A 20,352-nucleotide genomic window follows, 5' to 3' on the forward strand; every position below is an offset into this window, starting at 1 on the left:
AGGCTGATTTTCCCTCTTCATTCAACAAGCAAAGAAAGGCACTGTAAGTACTGCTTTTGGTTTAACATTTTCTATAAAAGGAGCTAAATTTTTTTGGATGTAAAAGTTATTATGTCAAAGGTTTAACAACATGTAATATTTATACTAATGTGTACTTTTGTGAGTTTTAATACTAAACTAAACATCATTGAAAACAACTATTTTCTCCTTTGACACATCAGTCGAAATGATTTCTGCACACATGATCTGTAATTTACATGATACTTTTACCAGTACTTCATTGTAATATATTGTAGCTAGTATAGTATTTCAACCACATTTGAGAATATATTTATATGGGAAATGAATTCCAATAATAATGACAAAATACTAACATGAGTTAAGAATATTCTGCTTTGGTGAAGGTTATTTCTTATCCAGGTTCATGTCCTTTAGAAATAAGACATTAGCACACACTGATGTTGCATTGATAACTCAACTATTATGAGAGTAATTACTCAAATGAGCTTCTTTTGTAAGGGTGAATCATTATCTGTACTCACCCACTGCACAAAATTACATCTAATCCTGCTGAATTTTTCTTACAAGCTTTTTATATTCACAATAAGATAACTTTAATTTCTCAGTTTTCAGTATTTTCATTAAGATGTTGGTTCAGTGATAAATAAAATGACTATAGCATGTGTTGCTTTTTGTACCAAAACGACAGAGAATTAATACCTTATTCTACCCTGCATGCCATATATGCCTAGAATATGACAATTGGTACAAAGTGCTAAGCTGAAAAGGTTAATTTAGTTTTTCAATTTTCTTTATTGAACACAAAGCTAAAGGTAAAATCAAATGATTCAAATATAAATGTTGATAATATTTGGTACAAAAGAATATTATCAATTATAAACTCATATTTTGAGTGTCTGTTGAAAAATAGAAAACAGAAAATCACACACAAATCTTGTTAACAAATATGAATCAGCACTTCTAACTGCTCTCCATATTGTTCCAAAGGATTTAATTGGTCTTTTAATGGGGCAGTTCATATCCAAAAGTCCCATAGTGGGTCAAGGTACTCGCCACCATGTCCAGTTCTCAGTTGGTGAAGAAGGACCTCCCAGGTACTCTTCACACCATTTTGAGACCAACAACAGAAGAGAAGGTGCTAGCCACCAAATTCCTCCAGCGATCATTATCTCAGAGGAGGGTTCAAGGTTTGTGTTATCAACTTGTGTCTATTTTTATTTTCCACCTCAGCATAATTTCCTCATCATTCCACTCAGCTGTTTGAAAAAAATGGAACTTGCAAAATTATAATAATAATAATAAAAAAAAAGATTTTCAGGAAGGAAGGAATTATTAGAATCTAATGTCCATTAAAGGAACTAAAGCCTACCATCATAGATATGTTTTCCGCATTTACTAATCTTTGCTATAGTTTCTCAGTTCTCATGTTTTTCCCTCTAACAGTACATCAGAGCAGCGGGACTCAAGAATAGAGCTGCGGAGATCTTCCTTCTATAGCACCATAGACCTGCTGCCACAGCTGGAGCACTATGCCAGCACGCTGCCACACCAGCAGGCAAGGAGCAGACCTTCCCTGGAGGTTCTCCGCAAAGCATTCGATGTGAGTTTTCCACTTCTGGGAGCATTTTCTCACTGCTGCTGTCTTTTGAGAATTGCATATTGACAGTAACACTACCTGGGGGAATTAACCCCCCTAGGAAATGAAATGTTTGGCCTCTACAAACAGTGAAATGATTCTCACAGGTCTGAAAAACACAGTAGGCAAGGGATATCATTTTACGGTAAAGTTGTTATGCAAAAATAGGAGATATCATTTTACTTGAGTTTTTTAACGTTGTTCTAAGCCCTGCCTCTGAGGCAAGTTAGTAAAGAATTGCTATAGTGTTTACCAGTCCTGCAGCCAGGGATTGAACATCAACCTTTCCAATTAGCAGATGACCTGCTGGGTCGGCAACCCTGCGTCCAAGGGTGCCCTGGTGTCATGTGCAGTTTTCTACATCCTTATGCTTTAACATCGTGTTCATTATTCCAGTGGAACAATAGATGCCCGAGGTGGGGCACCATCCAACATTCTGCTCAGTAAAAACTGGGCTTTCTGAACTGTTCAGCGTATAATCACAAGCGATGTGATAATACAGTTAAAAAATCAATCATCAACCCTGCAACGTAGGGTGTCCTAATGACATGTGCATGCATGAACACCCTTATGGGTGACATAACAATAACAGCAACAGAACATCACTTGGAGTCAGATCAGGCAATCTGTTCTTCCCAAGCATGGCACTTCAGGTCCCCCTTTGATTAACAATGTAAGCGTACAAGCCTCCCAGTAGAACAATGGAGTAGAACACCCTTCAGCATCTCACCAGTGAATGCTGAGACTGTCCTTCACCACATAAGTACAAATGACAGCCAGGAGCTATGGAGAAACAACTCCCACTGTCCACTGGGGAAAGCCCCAACTTACAAGCAGCGCACCAGGGTGTACCTACCCCTGCCTGCCGTATATTACTGAGGCAACTACAGATTGGAACAGAGTTCAGCCCCACTCCACCAGAGTGGCACCAGAGTCCAAGATGTACATTGAGGTGAGTCTGAATATGTCTAGCCAGTATCTCTCAACCTCACACACTACCTCAGACTCTTTACCCATTTAAGAGGCGATGTTCCATGTCCCATGAGCCAGCCTTAATAGGAATCAGAATACCAGGGCCTCTGCCCTCAACTTCTGGTCGATACACAATGTACTATTTTCTATACTATTTTCAGGAAGTGGAGGGAGGAAACACCAACACAGATCCAGGAGCTTGTGACATTTCGGCCACAGATGCTGGAAGTGAAGAGGCTCAAGGTTCTGAGGAGAAAGCTCCTGCTAGATTTGGCTGGGTTGTTGGAGTTATGGTAAGTAAAACTTCTGGGTCTTTGCATCCACTGGTCCTGTAGAAAGTTTAAAAATACACAAAATCATTGATCTTGATCACTCTTAAAATCTGTTAATTAAAAACATATTACTTTCATTTTGGTCACAGGTTCGTTGTATGCTTAATATTTGGGGAGTAATCCTGTTCCTCCGCCTGTCCTGGATCACTTCTCAGGCAGGCATTTGTGAGTAATCAGTTCGTTTGCTCCTCCATTTGTTCAGTTCTTTTGTTTTTGCTTTCATTTTCATGTAAAAATTCCCCACGCCTGTTCATATAGTTTTATCTCTGGGTCATGTTGATTTAGTTAGTTTCTTAATCATATCAACATGAGCACATTGTTCGCAGAGCTTTATCATAGGAAAGCGTGAAAGTTTGAAAAGAAGGGAAAAAAATGATATATCTAAATATTGACAAATGAAGTCAAGTATAGTAACTTCACCAGGAAATGAAAATATGGGATTGGGAGAAATGCTAGTTTCCTTGTTTGAAAAGTGAGCTGTTTTTTAAAGTGCTGACTATGTGTGAGTCTGCTTGTTTTTTTTAGCACACAGTTACTACATTTATTCACTCGGATGAATAAATGTAAGTAAAGTAATTTTTAAATTGCTGAATTTTAAACCTGTAAACCTGATTTGTTCATAACTGAAAATTTATGATTGTGTGATTTTAATGAGTCCTAACTTTATTCTTCTTACGTTAGTGTTGACCTGGCTTATTATCCTGATATCCGTGACGGTGACCTCAGTAACTGCCCTCTCCATCTCTGCCATTGCCACTAATGGGAGGGTGATCTCAGGTTAGTCACTGTTCAAAGTAGGAAGTCAGACAAATAAACCTTATATACAGTTTGAATCTGAAAATATGAGAATACTTGGGACACCTTTAAAAATGGTTGGGCCTTTTAAGACTGGAAATCTGCAGCTGAGCTCAGAATTGTAATTTTTCAAATGTGTATGTAGGATCTAGCCTTGTATTTAGGATATGTTCTAACAATCTTGTTTGTCTGAAATAATTTGCAGGTGGGGCATATTTCATGATCTCCCGCACTCTCGGTCCAGAAATTGGAGGACCAATTGGGGTGGTTTTTTCCTTTGCCAATGCTTTGGCTTGTGCACTCAATACTGTTGGTTTTGCAGAGGTGGCCCATGATCTAATGCAGGTGAAATGTATTGAAAGTGCTTTGTGGTATTAAATGGATGGTAGATTTGTTTTTGTAATAGAAGATGACATATTATATATAATGTAAATAATATTTCATACTAAAATGCTATGCAACAGAACCTAAATTTGGTTAATTGATGTAGGAGTTTGGTGTTGTCATGGTTGATTCAATCAACGATGTCCGTATTGTGGGCGTGATCACTGTTACGGTTCTTCTGCTGATTTCATTGGCTGGAATGGAGTGGGAGTCTAAGGTGAGCACATTTTGATATTCAGCATGACAGCTGTACTTGGACAAAGTTTTGTCTCTTAACAACTTCTCTTCCTTTTTGATTTCTTTATTTGTCTTTTTCTCTCAGACCCAGATTTTGTTCTTCTTAGTTCTTCTGGTTTCATTATCCAACTACTTTGTGGGCACATTTATTCCTCCCAATATAGAAAAGCAGGCACAGGGTATCTTTGGATACCGCAGTAAGTTTAGGTTTCTCTCAACAATCTATAGTCTTAAAAACCACATCGAATAATTGATTTGTTTGTTTCTTCCATCTTTCTTTCCTTCTTTCATAACTACCTAATATTGTACCTGGCATGTTTTGCAGCTGAGATCTTCTTAGAAAACCTGACACCAAACTGGAGAGAAAATGAAGCCAACTTTTTCCAGATGTTTGCCATTTTCTTTCCCTCTGCTATTGGCATCCTGTCTGGTGCCAACATCTCTGGAGACCTTAAAGTATGAGGGAAATAAAAGAGAAATGCTCCTTAAAGGAAATATATGAATGCATCGTTTCATAATGTTATATATTAATTGTATTTCCTATCTCAGGACCCTGCTACTGCTATCCCCAAAGGCACCCTCATGGCTATTTTTTGGACTACTATCAGCTATTTAATGATCTCTGTCACAGTCGGTAAGTTACCCAGTACATACATATTTGATCTAAATAGGTATAAATAATTTAATTAATACAAGACAGAGGCTGAAGTGTTTAACCTGGCACTCTATAAGTTATAAAGCTGGGGACTTGTTATCTGAAACAGGTTTCCAGTAGTAGCACAAACTGAGATCAATACAGCGTTTTTGGGAGTAAATAAATTTTCATGGTTATCCATGAAAATTATATTAAAATCTGTACTGTTCCTCTAGCATCATGTGTAGTGAGAGACGCTTCTGGAAATATGACTGATATCCTGACCGGAAATCTCACTGATGGTTGTGTGGGGCTTGGATGTAAAATGGGCTGGAACTTCACAGATTGTATACAGCAGAAGAATTGCAAATATGGTCTGGCCAACAATTTAAAGGTACTAGTTCATTCAGTTAGCCACATTTTTTTCTCCTTTTTGTTATTGGGAAGAAAGATACTAAACCAAACAAAAGCACATTTTGGGTTAAATCTTTAACTCTTTGTCAATATTCCTGCTATATTCATTGTATTTAAAACTTTATTCTGGTTTGTCTTATACTTAATGATGACTCAAACCAGGTCTTGGGCCAGGTTTCTGGTTTCTACTACCTCATCACTGCTGGGGTATTTGCAGCCAGCTTGTCCTCTGCTCTTGGATTTCTTGTCTCTGCCCCTAAAGTCTTTCAGGTGAGAAATCCATTAACGTTTTTCCTATTGCATTCATTATGCATTCATTTGCACTGAACAAAATATGAATCCATTATTATAATTTCAATGTACCTAATATTGCTGTATTAGAGACCAGTTTACCTGGACTTTACAAACAAAACAGCTCTCTTTTTGACACAATAATGGGCACATTTTGAATCTGCTAATGATTTAGTTATAATTAATGATTTTTAAAGTCACCTGCAGTATAAAGAAAACGATTAATAAGGTAAACTAAAGCGGAACAAGCAAACAGCACGATCTCATGTAGCTTTAAAATCATCGCTCAAGTGTATTCACATTTTAAAGGAGCAAAAACATGGAGGACAGTTAAAAAGTCAGCTATCATCTCATAGCTCAAATGTTTGATTAATGAAAGTTTGTATAAACATAGTAAAGTCTCACTTTTTTGTTTATGTTTTATGTTCTCTCTATCAGTGTCTGTGCAAAGACAACTTATACCCATACATTGGGTTCTTTGCAAAGGGTTATGGGAAAAATGATGAGCCGCTCCGGGCTTATGTGCTATGCTACATCATAGCTGTGGCCTTCATTCTCATTGGTGGGTGTGATCAACATGGCTAACACATTTTCACCTCTTACTAATGTTGTGATTCCCATATAAAATGTCTTGTCAGCTCTAAATTTGTAGTGTGGTTTTAAATACTCTCTCATCTGTGTCATTACAGCGAAGCTGAACACCATTGCAGCTCTGATCTCCAACTTCTTCCTGTGTTCCTACAGCCTTATAAACTTTAGCTGCTTTCATGCTTCAATCACCAACTCCCCAGGTGAGTAACATATTCAATAATTAAGCTATACTCAATATTAAACACGTTCACATTAAAACATTAGTTTTGGTAATTTCTAAGGTTTAGTACATTTTGTTCAGTCACACTAATAAGAGAGTTTGCTACTCTATAAAAGCATGTGACAGCCAGATTTTCCACAGTTTAGCATGCACACAAATGCCCACATACACAACCACCACTCACCAATTTATTCCTGCTTGGCCCCAAAATTAAACAGACCCCCATTATGAGGTCGGAAGAAAAAACAAATTGTTTATATGCAGCTTAGTGTGGAAAAGAGGTCATCCATCTGACTTCAGTGGAAACTCATATTGCTCCTACAACCAGTGATGGTAAGACAAGGTTTTATGTAACACTCAAATCACTTCTACCAAAATTGTATCTATCATACCAAGTTATATTGGAGAAATCTCCGTACACAGAGGTCCACATAGATCTAACCCGCTGTGAGATTAAGTGCATGACAGTTCTCTAGTTAAAGTTTTGGCAAGAGAGTCAATGTGTTTCTATTTTGACAAAATCAACTACGTACAATTCAAAGCGCTATAACATTTAACAGCAGGTTGCTGGTAATGCCTAAAAAACAAACACAAGAAATCATACATAATGTAAATGTAGGCCATAATGGGTGGACATTGGGATCAGAGTTCTGGCCATGTAGCATTACAAAGTCTGCCCTGTGCCACTTCATAATCCTTTTCTCACCGACTCCTCCTGTAGGTTGGAGGCCCTCATTTCACTACTACAGTAAATGGACGGCTCTGTTTGGAGCAGTGATATCTGTGGTTCTGATGTTCCTGTTTACCTGGTGGGCTGCTCTAATCACCTTCTGTATAATCTTCTTTTTGTTTGGATACATCAACTACAATAAACCAAGTGAGTCAAAAACCATAAGTTTTTGAGCGTAAGTTGGAACTGAGCAGTACTTTGGTTAGAATAACATGCCTCAGATTCATAAATAGAACAGAATGCATCAAAGTGTACTTTACACTTCTTTTTTTGTTTTTTGCATTTCTCATGTAAGTGTCTTTTGAAATCAACAGAGGTAAATTGGGGTTCGTCAGTCCAAGCAGGCACATACAACATGGCTTTGTCATACTCTGTCTCACTTACTGGTGTGGAGGATCACGTCAAGAATTTTAGGTGAGTGATCTAAAATTTCAGTTTAACAAGTCAAAGCTTTTCATGCAACATGCACGAGTGCTAAAGTCTATAAGCGTACTCGTTAATGCTCTTTTCTAATAGTATTAATAGATTTTAGTTTTGAATTTATGTTTACTGGATTTCATCCGGGAGCTTCCTCTTTGATCCCTAATGTCTTTTTTTCAGACCACAGTGTCTAGTCCTCACTGGACCTCCAAACCAGCGACCTGCACTGGTGGATTTTGTTGGCTCATTCACAAAACATATAAGTCTTATGATCTGTGGCGATATTATCATGGTGAGACATGCACTCAGCTTTTTCTACAGGAAAACAAAATAAATTATTAGCATTATTGTGGTAAAATAGCCACACCAAACACTTTTTAGAGTTATCCTTTGTTGTAATTGGATATGTGAGTTCCTGAGTTCCTTTTCCAGGAGCCTGAGAGGCAGACACGACCACAAGATGCTACAGATCAGCTAGTTAAATGGATGAACAAGAGGAAAGTGCGTTCGTTTTATACTCCATTTACAGCTGAGAGCCTCAGAACTGGAGCTCGATACTTAATGCAGGTATCTAGTTAATATTGTTGTGGTGTAATGTGACTTTAAATGCCCTGAAAGTTACCAACAAATTATTAATATTACTATTAGCATGTTTCTGCCATTAGAACTAGTTTGTATACTTACCTGTACCTGGCTTTTATGCTTTTTGTTCAAAGGCCTCTGGTCTTGGCAAGCTGAAGCCCAACACTCTGGTCCTTGGCTTCAAGTCAAACTGGAGGGAGAGTTCACCTGAAAGCATTGAAGATTACATTAACACCATATAGTAAGATGGTCCTTTAATAGATATGAAAAAATCATGTATTTTCTTGTGGATTTTTAATTAGTATTGCTATTCTATTTATTTTATATTATGTGTGTATTTTTACTGGCTTTGTAAGGTAGTATAAAATATAGTATTTATAAAATAGCCTAAAGAATAGTTGCAAAAGAAAAAAGTCTTCTCAACTTACTCATCTTCTCTTGCTTTTCTTCAGTGATACATTTGACGCCAACTTCTGTTTGTGTATCTTGAGGATGATGGACGGGCTGGACATCTCTGACCAGTTTGATTGTGAAGGTCTGATGAGTATAAATAAGTAGAACATTTTCTAAGTGCTTAACAGCAACATGATACATTTGTGGCAGTGGTTGACAACATATTTTTCTTTTCTTTTTTTTAGTAAATCAGGGCTTTGAGCTTGATGAATCTGCGGAAAATTATGACCATCAGTCTCCAGACAGGGAATCGGGTAAGAGCTACTTGTGTGCATAGGTACATATTAGATTACTGTGCCAAGTCACGTTAAATTTCAAGTCAGAATCTGTAAATCATAACTACTGTGATTGCAACTAAAGTACGGGAAGGGATTTTTCTTAGAACTGAAAAGGATATCAGATTTAAATAAGATTTCCACTCTGTAATTTCAAAACCTAATAAAGTGATTGGTCTATTTATGATTACATTTCTTAAAGTTCAAGATTAAAGTTTTAAATTGATTTAATTTGACTAAAGTACCTCTAATGGATTGTTCCCTTCCTAAATTGATATGCACTGCAATGGTGCTTAGGATAATATATGAGAGGATGAGGACAGTGAACAAGAAATCATTATTGCACTGGCACACCTTAGATTGCATTATAACTTTCTAATTATTAAGGCAGTAATCACTGCCCACACATAACACACGCTTTCTCTTGTGTTTGCAGCTGATGACGTGTCCGACAACAGCAACAGTGATCAAATCAAAACAGTGTTTCAGAACACCCAGGGGAAAAAGTCTATCGATGTCTACTGGATAGCAGATGATGGAGGTGAGCCCACAGAAGTGCTTTTCTTTCTTTTTTTCCCCTGTCCTGTCCTGTCCAGCAGTGTAGCAATAGATAAACAAACAAACAACGGGGAAAAAAGTCAGAGGAGCCTCTTCAGTTTATTCTTCTAATAAATAAACAAAAAAATAAATAAATTTGAGTTGGCCCGGTTTTCTTAGCTGCTGTCATGCTCTTCTTCTATTTTCAGGACTGACTTTACTGGTACCTTACCTGATCACCAGGAGAAAGCATTGGCGTAACTGTAAGATCAGGGTTTTCATCGTCGGAGATGAACAAAACATGGACGAAGGCCGTAATGAGTAAGTTTACTCTCTTTCGCCCGGGGGGAAAGTGTTGGCTTTTGCATTGGCAAAATTTGTGGTTATTAAGATGATTCAGAATTACTCTTTTCCTCTAAGAACTGAAAATGTTCAGTTTGAAGATTTTACAACAGACAACAAATTTGGAATTATTTATTTATTTATTGTTTTTTAAAAAAAAAAAATTAAATGTAGGTTTTCGTGCAGTTTGATATGTCTTTGTTTGGATGTAATTCTTTCAGACCCTTTGGTGTTTATGGACATACTAGGAAAGGGTGCTTTATGATTTCTGGAACTTGAGAACTTGTGGACTGTTGTGTGTTTCAGAATGATTGCTCTGCTGAAGCGCTTTCGTCTACATTTCAGTGACGTTATTGTCATGACAGACAGTGAGAAGCGCCCTCAAGCCAAGAAGTATGTCGGAAAAAAGTTGCAATTACCACCACAAGGCACACCTATGTGAATGTGTTTTTTTCTTCATAGCAGTTGTGTTTTGCTTTGCAGCATGACTAGGTTTGTGGACAGTGTCGCCCCCTTCAGGCTGCATGATGAACAGCAGACAGGCGTCACAGATCAGGAGCTAAGACAGAGAGAACCATGGAAAATATCTGATAAAGAGTTTGAGGCCTTCAAACAAAAGGTGTGTGTGTGTGTGTGTGTGTGTGTGTATCATTGACTTCCAAAAGGTCCAGAGCAAAACATTTTAAATGTATCTATGCCTTATGATTGTGTAATATCCCCACATTATGTGACACTAAGTCAGTTTCCTACTTGTATTTCCTTTATTCACAGTCTGAGAGAAAAGTACGGCTGAATGAAATCATCCGCAGGAATTCACAACATACTGCCCTTGTGCTTGTGTGAGTACACGGTTTATATTGCAATTCATACTTAATAGAAATCAAAGTTAGTTAGGATCTCCCATTTCCCTCATAGTCCCCATATTTATATGTACACAGTTTACTAAAATCATCATGCGCTAGGATTTAACTAATACTGCACTGAAAATATAAATCTATTACTATCCTGCTACCCATCATGTAGCAGACTTTGTTCTTGTTTTACTGTCCCTGCTTATGTAATTGTTATTTAATGATTTTTTTTCTTCCCCACGTAGGAGTCTTCCTGTGCCACACAGTGACTGCCCCAGTGCTCTTTACATGGCCTGGCTGGATACTCTCACCTGTGGCCTTCATTGCCCTGCAGTGCTCATACGAGGAAACCAGCAAAATGTCCTTACTTTCTACTGCCAGTAAATTGTATTTTATTGTGAGTCAGTCATGGAGGACTATTTTTATTTTTAGGAGTCACAAACTAAAAAATTCAAGCCTTAGAAGTGAAAAATAATTTTAAAAAAAACCCCAAAAAATAAGAGAGTGCAATATTTGCCAAATTAGGGTTTAACAAATCTGGTGAATAATAAAGAGACAAATCTTAAAATTAAGATGAATGATTCTGAGAAGGTCATTGTAAGTACTCTCCCCTAATACAAGTGAATATCACCGTATCTCAACCCAAGCAAGAACATTTTGGAAGCCACCCCTTTTATCAAACTGCTAAAGAAGGTGACATCTTTTAGAAAAATTATGTCCATCCTATCAGGAGAGTCCCAAAGGCTTGGAACATCAGTGTGAATTAAAGGTCTTCTGGTAACAAAGAAATGAATCCAAGATCTTGATAATGTTTAACTGAACATATATTTGAAACAAAACTGTCTTGTTTTAGCAAAGCTAGTTACTAAGTCATTTGTGAAAAATGTAGTATGAAGTATAAAACAACTGCTGACAATTTTAGTGAGTAACAAGAGAAAGTAGCATCCAGTGCTAAAGTAAATTGAACAGAGAAGAATATTAGACTTAGTGGACTCCTTTACAGTCCACCACTGATGGGTAGGGAAACTTTTTGCTCTTTATGGTTAAACTTGTACTACATAACCACCAACTTTGTTGTTAACACACGATAATGTAACCATGTTTGAAAACTGAGACACAAATTATTGATTTGAAAGTGATAATTGTAAGTAAATTTAAATTAGTAATACATTTAGACTTTACATTGTATTCACTATATTTGTCAATATCTTTTACATTTATATTTGTTTGCTTAATCTGTGATGTGTTTTGTAGAATATTAAATTATGTATAAACTCTTCTAAGATGAGTTATTCTGTTGACATTTTCCAAAGGTAAAAATTTAAAACCTCTGAGTTGTACTATTTAAATGGTGACAAGCAACAGCAGGAATATAAGTAAGTTAAAAAGTAAGTAAAATTTATTTATATAGCGCTTTTCACAGATAAAAATCACAAAGTGCTTTACAACACAGGAAATGGAAATATAAAAACAATATAACAGTAAATAAAACAATAAAACTATAAAAACATAAATTAATCAAATGCTTTTCTAAATAAAAATGTCTTCAGCTGTTTCTTAAAAGAATCAATGGAGTCCGTGCAGCGAAGAGACAGTGGGAGAGAATTCCACAACCGTGGTGCCACAGTCTGAAAGGCCCGATCACCACGAGTTTTAAAACGAGTGCGCGGTACCACCAGCAGTCTCTGATCTAATGACCTTAAAGCCCGAGAAGATGTATGTGGTTTCAGCAGGTCAGATAAATATTGAGGAGCCTGACCATGCAGGGCCCTAAAGGTTAGAACTAAAATTTTAAAATGAAACCTAAAATTTACAGGTAACCAGTGAAGGGAGGCCAAAACTGGAGTGATATGCGATCTTCTCTTGGTGCCTGTTAAGAGACGTGCTGCAGCATTCTGCACAGTCTGAAGACGATCTAAGGCTGATTTGTTAAAACAGGTAAAAAGGCCATTACAATAGTCTAAACGAGAAGAAATAAAAGCATGAATAATCATCTCAAGTTCAAGCTTTGATACCATTAGTCTGAGTTTAGCAATATTCCGTAAATGATAAAAACAGTTTCGGACCAGCTGCTTAGAATGCTGCTCGAGCGACATCGAGCTGTCAAATATGACACCGAGTTTTCTAAGGCTTGATTTTACATAAGGGTCTAAGAAGTTGATATGCTGCCTAATTTCTGGGACCATGTGGTCTGGAGCAATAATTAGAGTTTCTGTTTTATCAGAGTTTAGTTGGAGAAAATTGTCATATAACCATTTGTTGATTTCTGTCAGGCAATTACTTAAATTAGACAATTTATAAAACTCAGACATTTTGAAGGAACAGTATAGTTTGATGTCGTCATCATAGAGATGATAGGAGGAATATTTATATCGCTTAATAATTTGGCCTAGGGGAAATACATAAAGTAAAAAGAGAATTGGACCCAGGACAGATCCCTGAGGTACCCCACACGACAAAACTGTTGATTCTGATGTGACATGATTCATGCAAACAGTAAAAGATCTCTCAGACAGATATGATATAAACCATTTTAAAACAACACCAGTAATCCCAAACAAGTTCTCGAGTCTGTTTATCATGATACTGTGATCTACAGTGTCAAAAGCAGAGCTGAGATCCAACAGGACCAGCACTGTGTATTCTCCAGAGTCTGATGCCATCAAGATATCACTAGATACTCTAAGTAAGGCCGTTTCAGTGGAATGCAATTTACGAAAACCAGACTGGAAAGAGTCCATAACAGCATTGTTATCCAGGAAATAGTTAATAATAATAATAATAATATAATACTGTAAAAGATTAATATTCTGTTATAAAATCTGCTGTTCCTCAAATCGCTACTTGACATTTTCCCAAAAAGCAAGTCACCCTCTAATTTTACACCCATTGTAATACTGAATATCAGTAACTATAAAAATAGGCTGCAGTAACCTTTTACATTACTTCTATCAATACTCAGTCTACCTCACCTTACAGCTACATGCAGCATGTGCAACATTATGTGGAATAAACACAGGGGGCATTTGTTATTATTTTTGGCACTAAGCAACATTACTAAAGTCTGGATTAATCTGCAGACGGGTTACAATAACATGGAAATGCATCACCAACAGATTAACTATAAGTAGATAAAAATTACGCAAAAAACTTGTAAGTAGACATACTGTAAAAGACCAGTATGTAGAGTAAAGTGCATTGCAGCAAAGCTATTAGTATGAAACACTATATAATAATTTAAATGTCACATTATCAGCTTTAATAGTGTTAAAGATTTTTAAAGGCACCCTTCACTGACAACATTGTGTCTCTTTGACTTCACATAATGAATAACAGATTTTTAATAACAATAAGTTACAGAGTGATAACTTGGATCAGACCATTAATACTGTTAAATACAGCGATAACTGTAGGAGTTTTCAGCCTCTTTGATCAGGGGGGATTGATCTCCCTGATAGCTGTGATGTAGTTTAAAACAAATTTTGATTAATTAAAAAATAAAATAAATATTTTAAAATTCTTTTTTTTTCTTAGACATATGCTTATCTATGATATATATGTCTGCTTCATCCGAATCATGAGATTATTGGTTCTTACGGCAAAAATTTGAGCAATGCAACAGTCTAATTGAACACCTATGCTCTGTAGAAGGTACTGGGAATATCTAAAGCAGATTTAAATGTAACACTTTGAACCAGAAAAAAAGAAGTTAATGCTTAAAGTTTTATTGCTAATTAACCATTTTTTTCTTTTACTTTTAACCATAAATTAAAACAATATCCCCGCCCTTTGTGTAGGTGCATGTTCAAAGGTGTCTTGTATACTAAAAGATCCATGTGTTTTCCTTCTTACAATGGACCAATACGTAATATTTATGCTAAATCTTATAGTTTGCTTTGGTTCCCAAGAGCTCCCTCATCATGATGTGAAGAACTCTTTAATAGGTTAACTATAATTAAACAGTACATTTATCACAATCCTGTGTAGAAAAGTGTGGGTGCTGGCTGCAAAATGCAACTGATACAGAAGAAATTCCTGGTATTTTGGCATGCTGCATTTCAAATACCGGGATGTACCAAGTCTTTTTTTTCCTGGCACATTAAATACGAGATGCCTCACTGTATTATGCTAATGCTATAGCTAAACATTTCAAATGATGCAGTGAGTCAACATCAGTTTCCATCTCACTTGAAAAACTGAAGACAAACAGCAACACCGGCCATTAAATGTGCAATATGTGGGGGCAACATCCTAACATGACCTCTTGCTGAGGTCACCTTCTTTAAACAATGTGCTAAGGCTATTTATGATGTGCACAAACCTGACATTGTTAACTAATTAACTAAATGGCAGAACATTATTAACAGCTTAAATTACTGGTTAATCTATGGATCAAAATTTCAGTTTTTGTTTTTTCACATTTTACAACAACATCAATATGTTAATATATCTATATTTATAGGTATATAATACATAAATACTACTACTATAATACTATAATAATTATTTTCTTGTACTCACAGCACTAAAATTAAATTCAATGAACAAACAATTTGTAAATAGATTTTTTTTTAAACTAAGGCAATAAAGTTGGCACAATGGTGCACTGTTTGGCATCATTGCATTAAAGGGTCCCCAGATTTGAATATAACTCAGCTGGTCCCCTTTCACCTGGAATTTGTATTTTGTACAATAACTGTGCTGCATGGGTTTCTCCCAGAATTAGTGCTGTGAGTACAAGAAAATAATTATTATAATATGATGTGTTAAATTTGTTTAGATCAGAGGAATAAGGAAGGATTTGTCTGTGTGTTTTAGTTTGGCTTAGTTGTAGGCCTGAGAGTGTGTGTAATTGTTTAGAGAGAAAGGAATTTATGGACACTGGGGGTCTGGTGTCATAAAAGGAGACAGGAAGCTACAGTTGGGGGTTGCTGATGCTGATGCTTGTACCTTCAATAAAAACTCATAATTGTTATAACTTAGAAGCAGGTTTGCAAGAGACTCTCCACATGCTTATCTGTAAATGTAAGACAATAAGAGGCCAATGGCCCAGTGGATGCAGAGTGGGGCTCTCAGTGTTTGTACTATATTAACTCTGTTTTGTATGTTGTGTAGAGGAATTTGGTGTAGCTTGGGTGAGGAGATTACTTTTATGACCCCCAGGAAGTCACGTATACAGAGACACACACACACAGTGCTTTGACTGTTACGACGCACCCACACCTACATGCACACTCACTCACGTGCTCGTGCATACACACACAGACACAGAGTTTGCAGCACACCATGGGGGTTTTATGATGGGGTCGCTTCTATAAAGCTGACTGTAACAAACAAAGGAGGGAAGATCTGCAGAGGCCTTGCACATCTCCCCTTCTAGAAGATGCATGCTTAAATGAAGATGAATAAAGGTTTTGTGAAATGACTACTGAGTCCGGTGCCGTCTCTGGATGCCTCGAGGAATAAAAAAGAACCGGGGTGAAACTGGTTTCGTAACAGTGCCTAATTATAAAGTCAGCAGATATTTACATGAAGTTTTAAATTGACGCTGACAATTACAGGTGTAAAAACATTGATTTGTGATTGCTCCCCAAAAATGCTATAGCATATTTATTGAACTTGTAGGTCATTATATTTTATTTTTGTTTATATCATCAATACAAACGTAAAACAGTTACTAAATGAGCTTGTGAAATGAAAGTAAATTGGTAGCTTTATGGGAGGGTTTTTTTCTCAGAAAAAAATCAAAATCCTTCTATGCATCTATATTTAAAACACGTGTCAATAGAGTATGTTTGGGGAGTGCGACTGTCTGTGAGACAGAGCCCGCGGGCACGCCACTGCAACCCCCTCTGGCCTCTGCTCCGTAGCTGCAGGGTGACCTCTCCTTTGGGGCTCTACTCGGCTCTTCCCAGGAGGATGGCACGGTTCCCCCCCCTTTGGTGGTCCTCCTCGGGTCCTTGTACTCTGGGGCCTCTGGATATCTGGGGCCTGGATCTTCTCCATACCTGCTTCATACCCTGGTGGACGGGGCTATGGCTCCCCACACTCCCTAGCAGATCGTTACGTGGAGAAACCTTTGGAATACAAGCATGCTGATCCACACAGGTATGCACACCTTTCTTGGCTGCTGCCTCAAAGCACATTGTGCGCTGTCTATCTTGCACAATATCGTTTATTATTTAGTATCTACTGTTATCTACTGCTAGCTAGTTTATTGTGATGGTGCTGTTTTTTTATTATGTTGCTCTTTGTTGTTTGCTTTCTCTTCTGGGTTTTTTTCTCCATACAGGTGATCCAGGTGTTTTGTTTGTTTTTCTTTCTTTCTTCCCCCCTTTCTCACCGTCTCTTCTCCCCTTTGGTTTTCTTTCTCTCCCTCCCTTTCTTTCATTCTTTCTCCCTGTCCTATCCCCCAGTCATGTCTGTCCCGTTTGTAGCAACCGAAAATAAAATAAATACATAATTATAATAAAGGACAATCAAATGGGCCAATATGGCAAGGCCATGATGATCCACTTGGTAAAATAAATCCGCTTGGCATCTTTCTTGGCCTTAAGACAACAAGTCTGATGGCTAAAGATCCAAACGGGACACAAAAAAAATAAATAAATGTGTCAAACTCAAGTCATTTTACGTGGCCAACAATAGTTGTGCATGATTTAATTAAAATGAGTTTACTGTATGCTGCTGAAATGTGCACGCTGACTGTAAACTTTTTTTTTTTTGTTTAAACCTCAATGTACCAGGGATGAGAGTGATGTACTGCCAGATCTGTTATTTAAATATTGACATGTGTGGTATCCACAGAAACTTCAGAATCTCTGCTAAAAGCTAATAAAACCATTTCAGTGACCATCTCACAGATTCTGAAACTCCAGATTTTGTCACTCTTCAACCAAAATTCACTGAACCAGCAGCAAAAGAAGGCAACTACACTTCACGGTTGACAAACATTGTTATGACTGCCCACATACTGCCTGTCTCGCTTCTACCACGATAAAATCCAACTTCCTTCACAGCTCTATCTCTCATTATGCTTCCAGACTAGTTTCCCAACAAAAATATCTATTTTCTGCCTTATTTGCTTGCCTATTAATTTCTGCTTTACAGTACCAAAGAATTTTTGAGTAATTACGCCAAATTGCAAAACACTTAGCTATGTCTCTAATAAAAACCTCTGTAACTTTGTGCAAAACAGAAAAGTTTATGTTTTTCACTTCCTACTAGAAATCTTTTTGGGGTTTTTTAAACTGGACAGTCTGTAAAAAGAGTTACTAGAAGTTGTTTTGTAATTTATTTATCACAATTTGAGTCCAAAGAGTCCTGCAGACAGATTTCTTTCTTTGTCACAGCAACTTTTTCTTTAACATGTAGAAAAACAGTTAAATATGTGACTTCTTTACACTGATGGAAAATTGAGTTTTACTCGTCGCTTAAGATCAAAGTGGGCTGTATGTGGCCCGCACTCCTGATCTAGAATCTAGATAGATAGATACAAATAATAACACTATGCAAGTCTCTCAGGTTTAGCAGGTTTAACATGATTGTTAGTGCTTAATTCCTACATTATTACAGTAATAATATGATAATAGCAGTGTATTATCCTTTTATCACTGTGCTCTAGAAAAACTGCTAGCTCTATCACAAGTCATTCAGAAATTTAGCAGCAGATGGTGCCGAATCAAAATAATTCACATTACAAGCTTTAACAAGTGCTGCACTATAGATAATTATGAGCAATGGGAGGATGTTAACAACACACTAGGTAACCAGTATTTTCTCCCCCTTGGTTTATTAATACAAATAATTAACTGCTGAAAATCCTGTGAGTGTTAGAATACAAGACTTAAGTTAGATAGGTAAAAAGGAGGGTTGTAACATAAAAGAGTATTAATAACAACCATAAACAAAGTAAACAATATCACCGAATTCTCTAGACACCTTCTTAGTTTCTTACCCTGTGCATTTCGGGGAAAGCCAGTATCCTTGGACTTCTCCCCAGCAGAGATCTATTGGAAGTGGGATAGGATATAACCCTCTGCAGCAAGCTGTGGATGGACCAGCCTTATAGATAAGCCAAGATGAAAACCTCAGAGGTAAACAACTTTCTAAGTATAAACTCCCACAACCCTTTGTAGAGCCATACAACTGTTAACTGTTTTTTCTTGGAGTTCTCTGTGTGTTTCTGTAGGGTCTTACCTCACAATATGAAGTGTCTTGAGGTCATTGTTGTTGTTATTTGGCCTTAGATTTAAAAAAAAAGCACAAATAAAAAACTGCATTGAAGTGATGAGCCAAATCTGGTAGAAGGGAGCAGTGGGGACTTAAATAGATCATACCCAAATATCTGCAATGAACTGTGTATTAAGTTACCTCAGAAAATTGCATACTTTATCTTTAATGTTTGACTGGTGGACCAAAGTCGCTTTCAGCATCCACATACTTTTCATTTCTCAGTTAATGGATGATGTATTGATGTAAACTAGGCAGAGTGACTAGCAACTTCACTTCTGCTTTCAATAAACAAACACATGACGCAGTCTGCTTCTGTTTGCCCTCCTCCTACCAAAGCATTTGTCATACTGACTTTGACCTCGAGAATAATTCACTGCAAGAATAAAATAGAAGAAGAAGAAGAATAGCAAACCTTATTTCTTCTTGTGTAATTAATGTAATCTAAAGAAAAAATAGATGACTGTCATTATTCTGGAAAGTTACACTTTATTTGCATACTTTTAAAAACAAAAATCTATACTTTTATCTACTACAAACCTTAAATAAGACCTTTAATACAAGACAACAAACCTGGCATGAAGCCCAGATACCAGAGAAAGATATACAGATCTAATGAAAGTGTTTCTTTTTCTTGTGTCCTATTTTAAACCATTGCATTAGGTAAATGACCTAATGTTGTGTCATTGTGGAAATAAGAGATTTTATTTTTAGAAATGAGGCTTTTTTTTCATTCGTTTATTTATTTTTAAACAAGGGAAAAAATATTGAGTTGATGATACAGAAGTTCTTTGAAGAAGTTCTCATGCTCACAGCATACACACCATAATCAAGATTAAATGGACGACTTTCAATAATGCTGTCTTCATTTGGACTATGGTTTGCATATTTCCTACCACATACCATTCACTTTTGATACACTTTTTATTTGCTGTTTGTTGATATGCAGTGGTGGCATGGTGGTTAGCGCTGTTGCCGCACAGCGAGAAGAACCTGGGTTCAGTTCCACCAGCAGGCTGCAGTCTTTCAAATAGTACATATATATGGTAGCATCTTAAAGTGAAATCTTGTGACTTTAAAAGTCAGTCTTTTCCTTCTGCCAACAAATTTGAATATGAATACCTATTTAATTATATACTATACTCAAGAGAATAAAATGAGATACTGCAGGAATCAGCATGGCCAAAGTGTTGACATAAAAAAGTTAACAGTTATTACAAGTGCATGAAAATGACACGTTCTGCTCTCGGTAACTCGGTGGTGCATTTTTGTTTTTTCCCCCCATTGCATTATATAATTTACCTGCAAACTATCTAAATGATTATCACATTTTCATACAAGTAAAAAAAAAGGTCAACTACAGATTGTGAGAAACACAACACTCAACTCAACCTGCATATTTC

At 36.8% G+C, this 20,352-nt stretch overlaps 1 protein-coding gene across 1 annotated transcript; it reads left to right on the forward strand.

Moving 5' to 3' along the window:
• Positions 1-260: 260 nt before the first annotated feature.
• On the forward strand, positions 261-11,194 carry LOC120739319 (solute carrier family 12 member 3-like). The gene is made up of 27 exons (XM_040041056.1): positions 261-1,208; positions 1,465-1,621; positions 2,791-2,922; positions 3,051-3,126; positions 3,643-3,738; positions 3,962-4,101; positions 4,247-4,357; positions 4,463-4,574; positions 4,703-4,833; positions 4,927-5,011; positions 5,248-5,405; positions 5,588-5,695; positions 6,155-6,278; positions 6,406-6,507; positions 7,249-7,404; positions 7,572-7,671; positions 7,858-7,969; positions 8,110-8,244; positions 8,394-8,500; positions 8,712-8,794; positions 8,898-8,966; positions 9,424-9,528; positions 9,734-9,845; positions 10,173-10,259; positions 10,350-10,485; positions 10,638-10,705; positions 10,963-11,194. The coding sequence occupies exons 1-27, from the start codon at positions 1,027-1,029 to the stop codon at positions 11,099-11,101; spliced, it is 3,123 nt and encodes a 1,040-aa protein (XP_039896990.1). The 5' UTR covers positions 261-1,026; the 3' UTR covers positions 11,102-11,194.
• Positions 11,195-20,352: the final 9,158 nt, after the last annotated feature.

This window comes from Simochromis diagramma, unplaced genomic scaffold (assembly GCF_900408965.1).
Source record: "Simochromis diagramma unplaced genomic scaffold, fSimDia1.1 OVJJ01000370.1, whole genome shotgun sequence".
In the NCBI taxonomy this organism is placed as follows: domain Eukaryota; kingdom Metazoa; phylum Chordata; class Actinopteri; order Cichliformes; family Cichlidae; genus Simochromis; species Simochromis diagramma.

Excerpts from the sequence above, each read along its gene's own strand:
- LOC120739319 (XM_040041056.1), top strand. The coding sequence starts at position 1,027 with ATGGGGCAGTTCATATCCAAAAGTCCCATAGTGGGTCAAGGTACTCGC. Across the intron at positions 6,279-6,405 it reads TGTGGCCTTCATTCTCATTG|CGAAGCTGAACACCATTGCA; the intron begins GTGGGTGTGATC and ends GTGTCATTACAG. Across the intron at positions 8,795-8,897 it reads TGACCAGTTTGATTGTGAAG|TAAATCAGGGCTTTGAGCTT; the intron begins GTCTGATGAGTA and ends TCTTTTTTTTAG.